This window comes from Eutrigla gurnardus (assembly GCF_963514095.1).
Source record: "Eutrigla gurnardus genome assembly, chromosome: 23".
In the NCBI taxonomy this organism is placed as follows: Eukaryota; Metazoa; Chordata; class Actinopteri; order Perciformes; family Triglidae; genus Eutrigla; species Eutrigla gurnardus.
In genome coordinates, this window is record NC_139934.1 from 11,633,243 (window position 1) to 11,652,238 (window position 18,996).

At 43.3% G+C, this 18,996-nt stretch overlaps 1 protein-coding gene across 9 annotated transcripts in view; it reads right to left on the reverse strand.

Moving 5' to 3' along the window:
- Positions 1-695: 695 nt before the first annotated feature.
- chd3 (chromodomain helicase DNA binding protein 3) overlaps positions 696-18,996 on the reverse strand; it is a 34,698-nt gene continuing 16,397 nt past the window's right edge. For 2 of the 9 annotated variants that reach the window (XM_084003805.1, XM_084003807.1), the window contains 7 exons: positions 18,811-18,942; positions 17,920-18,028; positions 17,249-17,381; positions 13,500-13,695; positions 12,506-12,669; positions 12,036-12,162; positions 696-2,875 (listed from right to left, as the gene is read on the reverse strand). In XM_084003805.1, coding sequence (XP_083859931.1) covers positions 2,772-2,875; positions 12,036-12,162; positions 12,506-12,669; positions 13,500-13,695; positions 17,249-17,381; positions 17,920-18,028; positions 18,811-18,942 — 965 coding nt within the window. In that variant the 3' untranslated portion in view covers positions 696-2,771. Of the gene's footprint in view, positions 2,876-5,231; positions 5,301-6,786; positions 8,958-12,035; positions 12,163-12,505; positions 12,670-13,499; positions 13,696-17,248; positions 17,382-17,919; positions 18,029-18,810; positions 18,943-18,996 lie in introns of those variants that run through there. The other 7 variants (XM_084003800.1, XM_084003799.1, XM_084003803.1 and 4 more) reach the window with 6 other exon arrangements.

An 18,996-nucleotide genomic window follows, 5' to 3' on the forward strand; every position in this document is an offset into this window, starting at 1 on the left:
TCCACTTAGCCCCCCTGTTCTCAAGTTTTACATTTCCAACAGCATAAAGTCCTCACACATCAAGTTCCTACGTGAATGTAGAAGTTACTTCCACCACGAGCAAATTAGCATCCAGCTAGTTAGCGTGTTAGCCTCCGGTCTAGGCTCGTAACTAGGCCCAGCACACACCTGCTCTCATTATCGTGGGTGTGTTTGATTCGGGTCTCTTGACGTGCTGGCCGGGCGGGTGGTGCATTCAGTCGGTGATTATGAAGATGTCTTAACCATACCGTGTGTGGACACGTGTTGTTGTGCGTAATAAACCATAATAAAGCCAATTCTGTTTCACTAAACTGCTACGCTAGCTTTTAGCAAGCTACGAGGGCTAGTTGCTGTAGTCATCATGCTAACAGACTCACAAGACAATGCTAATATGCTAATGTTTACCATATTTAGGTTAGCTAATTAGCACTTAACAGAGTACACCTGGGGCTAATGGGAGTGATGTTAGTTTTTGGTCAAAAACTAAAACCTAAACGACTAATACCGTCAGCGGGTCACCAAAATTATTAGAATTCTCCTCTAGGATAATTTAAATATGTCAATGCATCCAGTTTATGAGCGGACCCACCAACATTAACATCCTTTAAGCCATATGTGAGTGTGTGAAATTCAACAACCATCTAAAAAAAATAATGCACACAGTGTGTTTTGTCATTTAATTCAGTTTTTTATTACAAACAAAAAAAGGAAAGAAAGAAAAAAAAAAAAGATGCATCATCATTGACATGTTTTTCTGCCGCTCATCATTTGACCGGCACCACTACAGTGACACAAGATACCCAGAAATTAACACAAAAAATCAAAGAGAGGACAAAGTAAAAGTGGAAAGAAGAACTAAGTGCCTTTAACATTTTAGTTCAGGGGTTGCAAAAACCTTTTGTATTAAAACATAATTTTTAAAACGTACTGACTATTTCCTGGGAAGATCAATGTAAAATATCCAGGATTGATGAGATAAATCAACTCCTACAGTAGCGATCTATTTTTCTGTTAGTTTTAACTTAAAGCAGACTGACTAGGATTTACAGGTTGACATCAGGTTCTTAATTCAGTTTGATGATTTTACATTTGTTCAGCTATGTTTATTAAGGCGTTTTTTAATGATGCAGTATATAAAATGGATTTCCAGCCTTCGATTTTCCAGATAATATCAGTATTTTTTTTACTGGGGTTAGATAGTATACATTTTATTTCTGCTCATAGAAGCATTTAGGGTTACATATGGCCTATTTTCTATATATGTATATGTCATTTGCAAGCCCCAAATCTAAAACGTAAGCAAGAAAAACACGTTTTTCTTGTAATATATCTACCTCTGAAGTTAGCTCAACTTCTTCGTTTGCGTTCTCTCGTAATTTTAGGACAAACATGGCAAAGAGGTGCGTTCCCACATACTGTATCGTTTTTTTTTCTTCTTCTCCATAGTTTCTCATTACAAAAAAATGTCTCTTTTGGTAGAAGCTCTTTCTCAAATAGCAACAGCGAGAACAACGGCAGAACATCGACGACGACAATACTCATAATCGCGAGAGTAAAAACACAGGAGAACTCGAATGAGCCGTTTAAATATGCAAAGTATATCACAGGAGATTGTAGAAAGAAATAGAAACTTGAAGGGGGGAAAACTGATTGAGGAGGAGAGGGATGAGAGGAGAGGGAGGGGAGGCGCAGAGTGTTCAAGGTGATCGATAGGTTTTAATAACACTGACTTGCTTATGAAAAGGTTATAAACATTCATAGGAGGTTTCTGAAAAATAGCGTCATGAACCCCCAAAATACCTCAAAGCTCTTTACATAAACTAGAACCAGGGAAGCGTGGGGGGGCGGCAAATACTTAAGGTAGTCCAACGAGTCCTGAATACAATTATCATATAACTTGATGCGCGTTTTTATCATGTACCATTGGAAGAAAGAAAGAAAAAAGAAAGCTTAACCAAAAAAAAAAAAAAAGCTGGAGCTGTGTTTGGAGCTGCTCGGACTGAGAAATCAGAGGTTCAGCCTCTTCTGGGAGAATTAGAAACGGTATTAAAAACGACTGTAGGCACAGCTTGACACCTTTTTTTTCTTCTTTTTTTTTTTTTTTTTTTTCCTTTCCACGAGACAGCATTATTGTGATTAGAGCATGCTTCAGGGGATGGAGTGTGGCGGTAGAACTGATTTTAGTTTCACATGCAGCTTCCTGTGGAGGGGAGGAGGAGGAGGTCTACTGAGAGATCTAAAGGTTTCTAGGATTGAGGTTGGTTGAGCGTTGTGTGTGTATTAGTGTGTGTGCGTGTGAGGTTAGAAGCATCCCAAGAGGAAGGGGAGGAAGAGGAGGAGGAGGCCTGTGTGAAGAGGCCCGCAGATGAGGAGTATAATGGTTTGAGGCAGACAAGAAAAGGTCACAAGAAGTTATGAGACAATATGGACTGTATGTACTGTAAGTGTGTGTGTGTGGACAGTACGTGCACGTGTGCATGAGAGTGTTAATGTACTGTATGTGTGCGATTGTAGTTTTTTTAAGGGAAGGTCAGCAAAGTTGTACTTTTCTTGTGTGCGCGTGTGTGAATATAGCAACTACAATCACAAGCGGGTCAATAAGTGCACCCGGAGTCAGTCAATTCCTTTTAATACTGGATGTGCGGTTCAGCGCCCTGAACGGCGTCGACCACCAAAACTCGTCTCAGAGACAAATTGTACACCATGTGTGTGTGTGTGTGTGTGTGTGTGTGTGTGTGTGTGTGTGTGGTCTAGTCGTCGATGCAGATGACCTCTCCGCTGCGCTGCTCCCGCCGGTTGACGAGCAGCTCGGCTTCCCGCTCCTTCTTTACAGACATGGGAGGCCCGTTCAGCACTGCAGGGGGAGAGAGACGCCAGAGAGAGTCAGTTCAACGCGCTACGTGTCTTTGATTCTCAGTGAAATGTCGTTGTTACTCACAAATACACATCTTTTCGGGGCATTCATGAAGAAAAATGAACCTTAACAGCATGAAAAGTCATGACCCTATTCTGTATTGGACCTCTTTTTTCGGATATCTTATGATGGACTGGATGATGATGGATGGATGTGGATGTACTTCTACTACTAACACTACTATTTGTGGACGTTTCCAAATAAACCATGCAGATAAGAGTAATTGTTTCACGTTTTAAAGGTACTGCAGTACGTTTAGCATTTTAAACATCACCCAGGCAATAGCATAATTATAGTCGTTATCGATGATGTATCTTTTTGGACAACTCTGGGTATTTATTTGCGTTTACTTTGAACATATAAGATGTTTTAAAAAAGTGACTGATGAATCTACAATCTGAAGCGCAAACCCAAAACTATATTCTTGGTAAATATTTAGGAGAAGGAATCAAGAAGCAACTCCTAAAATAACTCCTAACTCCTTAAAAATCTGGGGGGTAATTTACATTTTTCCACTGACAATGATTTTCTTGTACTATTCTCTTCTGGATTTCCGGACAAGAAGAAATAACATCCTCTTCTGCGACATAAAGCAACTGTTATCGGAAAAAGTTTCTAAACAAATCTCCGAGATGGGAACGCGCCAATCATCTCGTTTATTTAGGATTATGCAACCGAGGTGTCCCAATGAATTACTGAAGAAGCAAACAAAAACTGTGTGCAGGCTCGCTTCATCATACTTTGATCGTCTTTTTAATGAGCAAACTTGCATAACACAGTAAATCGATATATATATCATATTACACAGACAGCATCCTGTTTACGATAAAACGACAAAACCCAGAATGCATGTAACTGTTAACGTGGCGAGAGTGAGGACGGCGATGAGTAAACACACACACACACAGACACACACAGACACAGACAGGCACATGAGGTCACAGACACAAGAACGCACACATGCATGGAAATTAACTTCTTTCTACATCCTTGCACAGCTGGCCAGCTCGGGGATCTGTGCTTCCCACATTTGTGCGCTATCATGAATCTGCTCGGGGAGTGGAACGGCGAGTTTAGCGCTCCTTTCAAAACAAAGCCAGGAATAGACTAACAGCGCACTTCTCTCACCCGCGCCACGGGGAAAGATAAACTGTCATAACACCCCCGTGCAGATCAAAGGTGCGATAAGGAGTGTATTGAGCTTGAGACCATTTGGGGAAGGGGGGGGGGGGGGGGGGGAGGCTAACTACGTGTGCGTCTCTAGAACCACTTATGGGAAAAATTTGTGGCTTTTTGCCAGTGGAGGCCAACAAGAGGGGATAGAGAGAAAGAAGAGGGAAGGAGTCAGTGTGTGTGTGTGTGTGTGTGTGCACGGTGGAAAGACATCTGATAAGAAGCAAAACAAATCGAGGTAAAGACTGGGTGAAAGAGCAAAAGGAATTGTGGGTGCAGAGCGGGGGGGAAGCAGAAGACAGAGACATGGAAGGGAGAGATGATGAGACTCTGGAAGCAGCGTGGAAAACGCCAAAAAATATATAATAAAACGGAACCAGAACCAAGCAGAACCAAATGTGTGATGACATACCTTGTCCACCAGAGAGCGTATTTTAAGTATTAGAAGTATTTATGTCTGTTCTTGGGACATATTAAGTCTTAATTGTTTAAAACTAATGTGAAGGATCGAAAAAGTTTATGTCGTACTTTTTTTTTTTCAAAACTAGAAATCGACAGCTATGTTTTTCCGAAAATGTGCTTAAGGAGGCCACAGTGACCTTTGACCACTAAAGGTGGACATTTGTGCCAAATTTGAGGAAAGCCCTGAGAAATTGTGTTCACGAGAATGGGATGTACATACAGTAACAGCTGTTATCAGCGCTGTAATCACTGTTTTTTTTAAAAACTTCTTACAATAACAATCCATAAAGATATCATGATACTACTGTATTTTTTCAGAAATAGCCAATGAATGTTTTAAAATTCTGTGGTAAACTCTCTATTTAGTAGTTTTCATTGCCGATAGTGTAGTCTGCCGTTAATTCAAATCTTTTGAAGAGCTTATATATGTATTTATATATAAATATATATACTGTATATGTTAATATATTTATATTTCTCCATTAAAACAAAATAAATCCCGCTAGCAACCAGTGGTATTAGAATATCCTGTATGAGCTAAAAAGAAAAAAGAACAAGAAAAGAGGCATTTAAGGTGAAGAAGCCGTGAAGGAAAAACATGAAGAGGAATTCAATGAGATACTGTTACACCAGATAACAAATCCACTCTGCAGTATTTTACCTTTGTCCATCCAAACTCCTCTATCTCTTTCTTCATAGAGGTCCCTCGCTCTCTGCAGCCTGTCTGCAGCTTCACAGGAGCACAGACAGATTAACAAATTACGTTGGCGGTCACACAGAATTTGAAGTTACAGCAAACAACATGATTAATCCAACAGCCCCACACCTGGACATAATCTTTGAAGAATTCCTAAGACTTTAAACCATCATTCATCTACTACGCCTGAAAACTCTGGGCCTTCACTGGATAGGACATCTCAAGACCAGAAAGGCAATAAAATAATACAAAAAAAAAAACATTCCTGGCCATCAAGTCTCTCCCTGTAGGTCCTGCTGCTATCTGACAGAAGTGAACGCTGCCATCTTGGCAGGGAAACGCAGGCTTTCTGCTCGCTGAAAAGCTTTGCGTGAGTGCGTCCGTGCCAAAGGTTTTCATCGGGAACAATCTTCGGCCTCCAAGCTCTCAACTGCTCAGAGACTAAAAGAACCCAACTTTGGTTTTAGAGTTAAAATTCGGTCCGTTTGGGACTTGAGAAGAATTTCAAAAATCTATGCGGGAGTTTGGAGGTCAAATCACCAATTTAAGGATTACACTGTAATCTTTTAAAGCTGGGAGTCGCACCTCTTGATGTGAGTATTGTAAAACGGATTAGAAGTTCAGATTCATAGTCTTAGTCTCTGCTTGTTCGCCGACCACATATTTCATGATTCAAACCTGCATCAATAGTTTTTGTTAATGAGGGCCATGCACCCATCAGTTATCATGATCTTGTGAAGTTGATATGGATAACAAGTGCTGCTCTATTTACTTGTAACAACAGTAGGAGGAATATTCTCTCTGTTAGCTCTGTTTTGGTCTCCACCATCTCCTGAAGGAATTATCCCGATCTTTAGCTGGTAAATACCAGCTAGTCGCTCCCTTTGTTTAGCGCTAGTCAGGTCACATACAATGGGTACAAATCAGAGCTTTTTTCTACTGATGTTGCCAACAGCTGTGAGCCTGAACCAAAACAGTAAAATTACGGACCAAAACACCAAAACAATGAGCTGAAAGATGATAAAACGTTCTGTAAAGCTGAGAATAGCAGAGTTTAGTGATAATTCTTGGGTTTTCACATAACACAAGGTCATTTGATCCATTGTTAGTATAAAACCATGGATTAGTGCAGCTGTAATTTACTATTTTGCTAATTCCAGGTCCCAGTCAGACCAAGACACGTCGCTACTGGTATGGCCGCTGCTAAAAGCGCCTCTGCAAAGCTTGTTGCCATTGGAGCGGTGCCTAGACCATCATAACTAGAATACTGCTAATATCAACCTTTCATCTCCATTTGTCATTGCCCCACATCTACCAGCATCAAAACAGGAAGGAAGTGGTCAAACGTAAAGCCCGCCTCTTTCTTGATTTGATTGGCTGCCTGGGCCAAGTGCGATATTGGTGTTGTGCCTCCACATCTTGTGCTGAGAAATTGAGAATATAACTCTTAAAACTGTTCAACCATCAGAATAAAATTGGTTTCCTTGGCGACACGTTTCCTTGGCGACGTGTTGGTGTGAGCGGCGCTTTAGACTCCCATATTTAAGTGAAATTCTTGGACGGTTGCTTTGTGTTAAAACAAAAGAATGACATTTGTGCATTTTTTTGAAAAAACATTCTTATATTCTTCAAAGTAAAGTATCCCAAAACATTTCTCATGTATTTCACCAATATTTAACATTTTAAACTATAGTGCTACCATGCACACAAACAAAAAAAACAAACACACATTCACACAGACATGGAATTACTTCATTTTAGTTCATTACAGGCCCCGCCATTGCCACTCTTCTCTGGTATTTATGTCGTTTCAGCTTAAAGGGAAATACCACTCAACTTGTAGCTTAAAAATACTCTAGAAAAGTTTGGATTGTTCGCCTTCCCTCGAAGAAAACGAGGCCGAGGAGTTTGCCCTGATCTTTAGTCTGGGATGTCACCCTGATGTACAGCTCAACTGCACACGCTACCGAGCTGGAAAAACGATGACACAGTCCAGAGTGTTTTATTTTCTCGGGGATCAAGGGGACATTTTCCCAGCGCGGAGTCCATCACGCTGTCGCAATAAAGAAGCTCGAGGAACGAAAATGTCTCCTCGGGCTTCAAAGCGAGCCTCCCTTTTACTCGTGATGACAGATTACAGTCTTTAGCTTTGGGGAAGAGCTGCTCGTAAATACGGATCTTTGCGGCGTTGAGGCTTAAAAACAGGAAATGTGAGTTCAGTGGCGTGATAGTCCCCTTTAAGTGACCCGACAAAAAAAAAAAAAAAAAAGGTGCAATAGTAAATATGCTTCATAATACAGTACATATCTGAAATGGGTCAGAGCCGTGTTGCTACTGACTGCTGGACAAAGGCAACTTCTAAGTGTTTTTTTGTTTTAATATAGGTTCTATGCTTGGCTGGACTCAGGAATGCGAGGGCAAAGGAATCCATGGGAAGAAGTGTTTTGTACTTAGAAAACTTCATCCCTTCTTTTTCCTTCTCAATAATCTGAGTTCATCCCTTTCTATTTCGAGTTTGGATTTCATCTGCCTGTGCTCAGCAGACGAATTAAGTTCTTTGCAGGTTTACAGGTTGTGTGTGAGGTCCACGGTGTATATAGATAGATATATATATGTGTGTGTGTGTGTGAGAGGAAGAGAGACGGAGGAGTGGAGGACTGACGAGGAATGAGGGAGTACAGGGTCAGAGCGAGGGGACAGGCTTGTTCAGTCAGCCGGCGGATGAAGAATTGATCCGGGGGGAAATCTTTTTGCGGCGCAGAGGGAGAAACAGAAAAAGAAGTCTCGAAGAAATCTGTCTGAGGAGTTTTTAGAGAAAAGAGAAGGGGAAAAAAAAAAGCCTTATTTTGCATTTTTCTCCATTTTGGCCTTTGCATCTGAATTCCTGAAAACCTGTGATTGCATTAACATACATTCTTTTCTATTTTTTTCCCCCTCCGTCTCTCAGTCCAGACATCTTTCCCTTCAATGTCAGATTTCTCTTTACTCCAGGGTTTGTTTGTTCCAGACAGGTCATCTGTCTTTTTCGCCCCGTCTCTTCTGCCTCCCCCCCCCCCCCCCACGCATCATTAGTGCTTGATCTCAGAGCCAGATTTTCACCTCTCCCTTCTCATTCTGGCCCTCTCTCCCCCTCCATCTCAGCAGTTAATTGCTTGTTCTCTTTCAAGTGCCGCCACGTCTTTTCGCCTGTCATGTCCTCTCCTTTTTTTTCGCCTCCTGTCTTCATTCGATCCATCCAGTGGTCGTTATTTCTCCCTTTTATATTCCTCACATTCCAGCGGTGTCAAAGTGCTCTGTCCTCGGGTCCTTTTGGACTTCTTTCCTACGCGTTCAGGTTTTTTCGTCTCTCCTTTTTCGCTTTCACAGTCTCGTTATTGTTACATTCCAAATGTCCTCTCTTCTTTGTGAGTCCCGTCCTCCCCCCCCTTCAGGGCTTCTTTGGTCGGCCATTGCGTGGCAGGTTCTCCACCGTGTTGCTGAGGCGGTACTTGACGATGATGCTGTGCACCGTGGACTTGGGCATCCTCAGCTCCTGCCCGATGGCCCCCTCGGACTTGCCGTCCTTCCAAAGGTCCACCACCCGCTGCCGCTGCACCACATCGTGCTCCTTGGTCTTCTGGCAAGCAGCGTTTGGCCCTCCGGCAGCTCCCCACGCAGCTCCCCCGGTGGCCCCAGCAGCGGCGGCGGCTTCTGTGGGGGCAGACAAGCGGCAGACTGTAGTGGAGACTCGGAGAGGGGAGCAGGATAATGTCACACTTTACTGGCCCCCGTAGGGAATTCTCTTTTAGTCTGCCTCCCTTCTCTGCGGGGAGGTCAGAGGTCAGGGGGGGAGCTACTGGCGCTGGCGGGGGTTCAGTGTCCTGAAGGGTGCTTGCAGACACAGGGGCTCGAACCAGCGTTCCACTTGAAGGGCAATCTCCCTACTTTCTACGCCACCTAAAGGATGAAGCTTTGTCTAGAGCGTGGGACTCCTCTTTGTGCAGATGAGCAGCTTCCTCGCGGCCCCACTGATGGCTGAAACAGCTCCTGAAATCTCCTTGAAATTCAAGATATTGTGCAAACGCTGTTGCCACGTGTGAGACAGCAGAAAACAATCCGCCATGGGAGCATTTTTATCCATCTTTACATTCGTGTAGTTCACAGAGTGCAGCCAAAGTAGTGCAGTTAAAAAGTACCACGGGCAGACGTGCATATTTCTGGATTGTGTTTTGTGTACTCAAGCAAAGGGAACTTCTCTCGGGAGAGGGCTATTAATGGAGGGGAGCTCGGAGGTCACCAAAAATCAGAGAATTCTGTTGTTTTAACTCCGTCCATTTCTCCGGCTCACTTTCCCCCCCTCCCCCGGCTCAGTCTTACAAAAGGTCAGGAACCAGCGCGACCCCAATCAAGGCCATAAACGTGGCCCTCGTTTGCTGCGTGCATGTGCCCTGCCAGTTCAGGATGTCCAGACTGCACTGGGCTCAGCTCGGGGCCCGCACTCGGCTTTAGCCGCTCGCCGCCAAAAAAAAAAGGCCCCCGCGAGCTCAAAAAACCCACGGAGCAGCAACAACTCGTGCGCGACTATTTCTGAACAGCCAGCGCCGGGCCCAGCCCTCCGCCGGGGTTCACAAGTCACAACACGGCGTTTACACAACCGAGCTCCCTCTGCGGTTTCTGTCCGTCTCAAAATACCTTCGGTACAAAGTCCGAATGTTTTCTTGGCACGGCCAGGCACGCAGCATAATGACATTTTCAGAGATAGGCCCTGGCTCTCTAAAACGCAATGCCTTTGACAGATGTCTCGGTCTACAATTACATAAATCAAGATACACCGAGTGCGAGGCAGGCGCAGCACGGAGAGCGCTGGGTGTTGTGGGTTTTTTTTTTTTTTTTTTTTTTTAGGGCAAAGCTATTGGGGAATATCGGGTTCTACCAGTTATCTCTGCCACATCGCTGCTATCTAAACATCTCCCAACACGAACGCACATGCAGAGCAGAGAGAGAGAGTGCGTCTGGTGAGCATATGTCGTTACCAAACTACAGTAATTATGAGAAAATAAATTCACCAACTGCCAGCGTGCTCTGACAGATTGCAGGCGAGGAGAGTCGGACAAGAGGCCAAAACAGATTTTCTTTTCTTTTCTTTTTTTACGATATAAATAAAAAAACGCTTTGCAAATAAAACAAGTAATGAGATACACAACATGCAAAAGAAAAGCAAACGAAAAAAAGAAATAAGACAGACAGGTTGGATAGCACCCCCAGATCTTTATTGTTGCACAATGTGTCATTACTGCTGAGTATTGAGGTTTTGAGGTCGGACATGTTAAGAGATGAAAAAGCCTTAATATAGCAGTGCAGCACGTTTTTGTGTTTGATTTCGGTAATGTCTATTTCAGGTGTCTGTCTGGCAGCCACATCAGAAAACTCTGCCACAGATGTGTTTTTCCAGTCGGGACTCCTTTCTGGATTTCTGCAGGTTTCACAACGTAAGCTGCTCGGGGAGATAAAGTGTCGAACTCCAAGTGCTTGAGACGGAGCTGCTTTAGAAGCCATCAGGTGGTTCTTTGCTCCACATATTTGAGGATTATATCGATATAAATGAAACGACTGTCGCGCGTCACAATTCTCCCGAAATACTGTAGTCCCCAGAGCCAGTAAAGTAAAGACTGAATGTTTTTCCGCTACAACATCACCATATAAAGATGGAATTCCTCCGATGCTATCTTTAAATAGAAGCAACATTTTGGACGGGTTTTTTGCCCATCATCAGCGCAAGTTGCCAACTAATCAAGTCCAGATCCCCTGAAGGCGGATTTGTGCTTCTCTGTTGTTGTGGAGGGTTGTGTGCTGGAGCTCGTGGACCTACCGAGGCTGCAGAGACCACAAGAAACTGTGATTAGAGAGCTTTGGCTGCTTGCGTCTCGCTCATACACATTTACACAGACTCAGCAATCTTACACAACGCATATTTCACGATCTAGTTAAGGCGTTTTATGTGCAAACGCTGCTGAAATCACGACTCGCTATCACACGGCGAACTGCCGGGATTTTGGGTTTCACGTACGCCAAGTGAGACTCGCAAGAGATGCATTAAAAAAAAAAAAGAAAAGCAGCACAGGCCACAATATTCCCTTCTTTTATGACATAGTGTGGCTCAAGCCAAAAACGCTGGAGCCTACATTTCCCATAATGCAACACAGACACAAACGAGAACTCGTAGTCTCCAAGCCAGAGCAGAGAAGACCCTGATGACATCATCAGGTTACCCCCCCTGCAGAGCCACAGAAGACCTCACACAACAGCTTTCACAGGCTACTCCATGTTAAAAAGGAAAGATTGGAGTTATTTACTTCATTTTCTAATCGAGCTAGCAGAGCCGTTTCCTGTCCACATCGCTCCAAGACTTTCTTGCATCACCAAGCAGAAGACAGAGAATATGCTGGAATCCTTCGCCTCCACAAGGAATCTGATTGAAACCGCCAGCCAACCGTCAAACAGATCCAACAAACTGGTATTCTTGTATAAATTACCTTGAATACTATAATTATGGATGCTTTAATGCCTCCTGATATATATTCTTTGTTTTATTACTGACTGGAACACATCCATCGTCTCTCACACCCACAGATTCACACGGAGATCCTGCACAGGCAGGTAAACCCTAAACTGACCCCTGAAGCGGTTTCAAAGTAAAACATTAAGCAACTTAACTTTACAATGATGGATCCGACTCCTGACCAATCCATTATTGACAGTGGGTAAAAAGATGGAGCGTCAAACACTGACCTGATATGAAGGATCCGGGTGGCATCTGACTGTAGTTGGCCCCTCCCATGAGAAGGGTGCTGGGGGGTGCGGGGGTGAAGGGGGCTCCGTAGTTGTGAGGGGTTGCGTAGGGTCCCGGAGGTATGGGCTGCACAGAGGGGGAGAAGGTTTTTTTTGGGGGGGGGGTTTGTGATTTATGAAAATAGAGGATATAACGACAAGATAAATAAAACAAACTACTTTTAAGTTATGTAAGCTGACAGAAAGAAATCTGCTGACTAAACAGTCGTGGAGTGAAACCGCACAGTTGGGTGACGAGATAATGGCCTCTGTGTTTTCATTGGCCGTCCTCCATCTATTATTTTTCCATTGAACGCAGGAAGCCAGAGCAGGTTTCAACTTGGGAATGTGTGTGTGTGTGTGTGTGTGTGTGTGTGTGTGTGTGTGTGTGTGTGTGTGTGTGTGTGTGTGTGTCAAAGCAGGCCACTGACCGGGGGGGTGTGCGTCTCGGTGCCCTTGCTGGCCAGTCGGCTGAGGATGCTCCTCTCAGACATCTGCAGGCGGGCGGCGATGGGCGGGACTCTGGACAGCGTGGCCGGTAGCCGGGTCACGTCGGCCTTCATGTCACTCAGCAGCTCCTCCAGCTGGTTCAACACTGCGACAGCAACAACAGACATCACTACCACGGCTTCATTTCTGAGCCCTGATTTCACATTTTATCTTCTACTTCCTGCTTTATTGATTCATGCAGAAAAGTGTCTTTAATTAACAGGTTATTTAATTTAATGTCCAGAGGTTTCAACTTAAGAAACTGTTACTACTTCATCCCAAAAAAAGCTTTAAAAAGGGTCTTTTGAGTTTTCTAAAAGTTATTATTGTACACTATAAATAGTCTCATCTTTACAGAATTTGGGGGATTTTTACTTCCCCCCAAAAAAAACACATTTCTCATTCTATTTTTACAAGACATTTCCGTTCCCATCTTTGATTATCTCCTCGGCCCGTCATCACATCCCTCTGTGGGATCAATCACTGATTAGAGACCAGCAGAGCCGCCGTGCGACGTGACGAGCGTGTTTATGAGCGTTCATTAGGTTCAGCGCCCGCGACGTGCCGCAACACAAAACAGAAACTAAACAAACAGCAGCGCGCCAGGCATGTTTTTCCGACAGGACAATATAAACATGGACAGACTTGCCAGGGAGGCGGGTGAGGAAATGTTTGGAGCGATCACTTAACAGCGTGTAAGCTTATCTGCTCGGCTTTACCCGAGTCAGCTTCAGGCAGAGTGATGTGGTCTCTGCAGGAAGCAGGACGGATTGCACAACAGCGCTGTTAGATGTGTTGATGTGTATCTGAACTTTATTCTACGCCTGTGATTATCAGCTTACAGATCGCTCCCACTTTGACTACACCTGCCTGTTTTCTATCAACTGTACAGACGGATAAAACCCTTATTATTGGCATCGTCACATCCTCTCTGACCTTTGTGCAGGACGGCGTTGGCCGGCTTGTTGCCCGCCAGCGACTCCTTGCTGAGGTGCTGGTGGGACTCGGCGAGGCACTCCACCTCTGTAAAGCGTGCGTTGAGCGCCATGGCCGGGTGGCTGGGGTCCTGGGTCATGTTCAGGTAAGCGGCCCGTCGCAGCTGCTCCTCTATCACCAGCGCCTGCTCCAACAGCTGGGGGACAAGGGGCCAAAATACCGACGTCAATTGTGTTCATGGTCGAAATGAAACAGCATCATTCTTTTATGTGTTTTTAATTCATCTTTTTCCAACCACATAAGTGCACGTCATTATCCCCGCCAGGAGACCGGGGTGTGTGTGTGCATCTCGGGGTCTGTCCGCGGCTAATCTTGCAAACGGCTGCCTCAAAAAGCATTATTTTTTTACGGCTGCATGCTCAAGGACCTCTCATGGTTGCACTACCGCACGCTTTCTCAAAACAACTTTTATTGCCTATTTCATAACGCCATTTATACTACTCTTAACCGGCACCGGGATGGTAGGGGCCCCGGATGAGACACACAACTGAGGGGATCGCCACCACTCTACAACCAGACACACTTATTCCATTCTTCATTATTGGGCATCAACGTCTCGCTTCCATGCGTATCATCGAAAACCCTAAATAAAACTGGTGGTTGCACCTGTGAGACGGAGCTGCACACAGCTGCCGCAGACGACTGCATAGTTTGAAATCAGAGAATCCGTGAAACTGAAAAACACCCTTGTGGTCTAGATGAGGGGTTAGTCAATAGTCGGCTGTATTCACTCAATCAAACATGACAGCGGTGGTCTACTGAGTGCACCTTTCTAGTTTTCTTCTGTCGGTTAAAGATGTAATAATGTACACTTAAAATAAAGACCAGGAGATTATTTTTATTGTAAATGTTGATTCACTGAAAGAAAACTAGATTTCCTTCATGCTTTGCTAAAGTACACGTTCAGGCATATAATGAACAATCGACATGCCAAAGAAAATGTTTTCTTGTTATTTTTAAATTCCGATAAATAAGCTACGATTGCGCCTTCCGTCTCTTCTGTTGTACATTATTTGAATGATAAAGAGAAAGAAAACTAAACGGTTTACCAATAATTACTTGTTTTTCGTTCCTAGATCCTGCTCAGTCGTCTCAATTTCATTTGCTTTAATGTTTTACAGATGTGATAAGTTCCATTTCCGTTCCGCATTGCACTCTGGGGTTCCACCGTTTCCAGCGTGAACACACAACGTACTCAAAACCTGCTTAGAGTTATCAAGTACGGAGCGTACTTTCAACCTTAACATCTTGGAAAGTTGATTCTACGAGCAAAACTATTATATCTGATGCAGGTACAGAAGAACTCTCTTGAACTCACCCACATTTCTCATCAAACTGACAAACTAACATGTATTTCTTACATAAAGATCCTACTCTGTCTGAAAACTGCTCTAATCGTCTCCTGGTTGGCAAACAGAAGCAACAGTAATGCAAGCTTTCAAGGGAAATCAAGCTTCAAACAGAGATTCACTTGTGCGTATGTGTCCCCCGTGTTGCACAAGATCTCATCTATCTTGTTATACAACCAGTTACAACTCAAAATGTTCTAAAGGGAAATCGCTGTGAAAGAGTTTTATTCTGTGCCGTCTTTAGAGCAGATTCGAACACACAAATAAAAAAAAAACTCCAATGATGTAATAATTTAGCAAGAGAGATAACGAGAAATGTAAGAGAGACAGATACGGTAAATGAGGATGTTGAGGGTGGATCTGAAACATGTGAGCTGCTCGAAAACAGGATGAGAGCCGTTTCAGAAACGCAACGGTCAGCAATATCATCCAGCCAATATGTGGGTCTAGGGGCATCTGTCATCGGACCATCAAACGGGTCAGGTGATCGACTAAATAGACCGTTTGGCAAGCAGGGCTGTCAATGAATATTCTAAATTCAAATATATATATGTGTGTCGTAAAAAAAACAACAGATATTCTAATATTTCATTGTGGGAAAATGACGTCACTTTCAGAGGCAACATTAGGTCAAGCTGGACAATGAATACTTCAACCCAGTAACAATCAGCTTGTATATTTATATTTTTCAGGTACTGGGAAATATCATTATGTCACTATTCTATTATTACAAAAAAACAAAAACAAAACTGAGAATCTCTTTCTGACATCTCTAAAAAGATATTTTGCATTTAGAATTTGGAACTGAGAAGTGCAAGGTGGCATCGCCAAGACTGACTCCAAACAAGTCTATTAAAATACCATGAGACAACATTATCCGATTAACTATAAAAACCTGGAGGACATCATAGCATCTGTAGCCTTGATATTTTTATGGGCTCATACCAAACCATTCAAAAAGGCCGTCTTTTTTAACAGCTCAACAACTGCTTGGCACTAAACAACTGTTTTCATGTCTTCCAGTCAGGGTTTCAACCACAGCACAGCACTGAGACGGCTCTTGTTAAGATCTTCAATAACATCCACTTAAACACAGACGGTGGTAGGATTTCAGCCCTAGTATTACTGGATCTCAGTGCTGCTCTCGACACAGTCAACCACAACATATTACTAGACTAACTGGAAACCTGTGTGGGACATCCTGGCACGAAACTGCTTCGAATCACACTTAAAGTGCAGGGACTACTTTCTGTCCACACATCTGAGTGGACAAATATGACATGCGGAGTTCCTCAAGGCTCCATTCTGGGGCCTCTTCTCTTGAAACAACTAAATGCACCTACTGCTTTGTTTTTAAGAGAAAAATTAGGTAGTTTTTTTTTTGGAGGCAAGGAAGAACGATCAGGTTTAAATTGGCAATGTTAAAAACCACAGACCAAGCATGAAAACTGGTTCCAAAATCACTCACTACTCGGTGTATAGAGAACTCAAAGTATCCCACAAATCCATGAGTTGTGCTCTAAAAATAATACATCTAATATCAGCAGAGCAACACAAGCAGCAACAACATACTTTGAATTGAATAATTCGGGAAAATTAGCTTATTGAGCGTTTCATCACAAAAAAAAATGCATGTTGGTAATTATTATTATTACCATGGTCTTGATTTGGCACATTTTAATTGTGTAACAGCTATGACATTGATGGCACAGATAAAATGACCAATGTAGTTTCCCAAAGTGTTCTTTAATTCTGCCAATGACCTCAATGTGTAGTCCTTTACAATATAATATAATATAATATAATATAATATAATATAATATAATATAATAGGAAGTAGTGAATAAGTGAATGATTTTGGACTCTTTTTTTAACAGCCACATTAAGACAACTATAGTCAGCCTAAAGCACTTATGTCTCAGAAGGATTTTGAAAAACTTGTCCATGCATTTAACTTCAGTAGAATGGACTACTTTAATGGTGTTTTACAGGTCTCCCTCAAGAAATTGATTAGACAGCTGCAACTCGAGTCCACTTCCTAAGACCAAGGAAATGGATCACATCGCTTCAGGTCTGAGGTCTTTACACGGGTTTCCTGTCTGTCAAAGATTTGATTTTCAAAATCCCCCCGTTGGTTTATGAATGGTTTCGGGCCAAAACACATTTCTGATCTTCTGCTACTTTCTGAACGATTCAGACTTCTCAGGTCGTCTGGAACGGGTCTGCTTTCTGTCCAGAGTCAAAACTAAACATGGAGAAGCTGTTTTTAATGCTCTAAATACCTGGAAATATCATATAAATATGTATCCCAGGTCAAGGTGGAGCCACGTCTGGTCTTACCTTGAAGCGTCGAGCCAGGAACTTGTTCTTCATCTCCAGGAAGTTGCCTTTATTCGCCTGCGATTTGAAAGGCTCATTGACGATGGCAAACTGGGGGTCATTCTGGATATCCTGCCACCGGGCGTAGCCGTGACTGGTGCAGGGGTCAAGGGTCATGTAACACGTTCGGGTAAGAGACAGTGTGAAGAAGTACTGTGTGGTAAAAGTAAGGAGTCAGATTATGTTTGCAAGTGCATAAGAATTACAGTTCAGTATTTATGTCTTTATGCTAAGCTAAGCTAAATACATCCCGGCTCCAGCTTCATCCTAAAGATCAGATTATGACGTTGATCGATTTAATCTTTTAAGCTTCTTAAAAAACAATATTCCTATTTTTTTAAAGCACAAAAAAGGTCTCAGGCAGTGTTTTTTTCAGTCTAACCACAACTCTCATGATTAGCTCGCAGAATAATGAAAACAAAGTTTTTATGTGAATGCTGCTTGGCCGTAATTACCATAATAGAGGGAACAACATGAACTAAATGACCCCACTGCGTTGGCTTCCAGGAGACACAGTTTTGCTGTTTACCGAGCTCTGGCTGGCTTGTTGACTTATTGCACTGGGCTTCTGCCGGCTTATAGAAAAATAAACACGCCAGGGTCATCGCTCGGGCAACTGCCGTCAAGGATACATCACGATTCCCGCCAGCAGCCAGAAGTCGTGGCGGCGGTGCCAGATCTCGTTCATCTTCCCCGAGGAGATGGCAGCCCGCTCCTCGTTCTGCCAGAGAGTGTGCAGCTCTGTGGGGCGAAGCCAACACAAGCTAAACACGCGGCGGATCTCAAAAGAAAGTGCTTAGCTCGCTAAAACCTGGCTGCAGGTGTTTCCACGGCACCGGGAGCTTTTCTGGGTTTTAGGGGGGGATGAAGGCGGAGATCATTCTGGCTTTTGTATAGACGCTCTGAAGAGCTTTTTTCTTTTTTTTGTTTTAGTTGTGAGTTTTATGCTGTTTAGATTGCTCAGTCACTTGTTTGGACAAGTTAATAAGTTATTTTCACCTTTTCACCTTTTTCCCTCCTCATCTTTCAGGGATCCTCTAGGATTTTATATTTACATTACGTGTGTTTTGAACAGTGGATACGGTTACTGCTTACAATATTAAAGCACAAAATCAAATATTCAGATCTTGCTTCTTGATTAACCGACATGATTTGATCCGTCGGGGTCTCCTTCAGGTGAAGACTTAACATCTATCACAAGACTTCATCCCACCTCAAAACGAGCATCCGGGGCCTGAAAAGGAAACACCCTTGCCAGGTGTAATCACTACCAGCCTCAGTCAAAAGCTTCTCATAAAAGTACTTAATGCCCTTCTTTTCTTCCAGATGTGTTCCTGTAGATGTTTGTGCAATAATTATCTTTTTGATTGGTTACCCCCCTGATAACTAGTTCACTGCCAAATGTAGATGGTTAAAGTCCTGTGGAATTAGGGAAAGTTACCTCAGTGTCCTAAATAATGCTTCACTACCACAAAGACGGGCTGATTCTATTCCACAGCCGCTGCAGGTGAATCGGTACTGACCGGTGAAGCCGCCGTCTGCGATGTTGAACATAAAGCGAGGTCGCTCGATGGGAGGCCGCCCGTTACCCTTGAGCGCATCCTCCTTTGTCGCTCGGACTTCTTTCCCAGCATCCTTTTCGGCCTTGACAACCTCTGTTATTGAGAAGGACGGCAAAAAGTATCACCTAGTGAATAAATGGAGCTTGT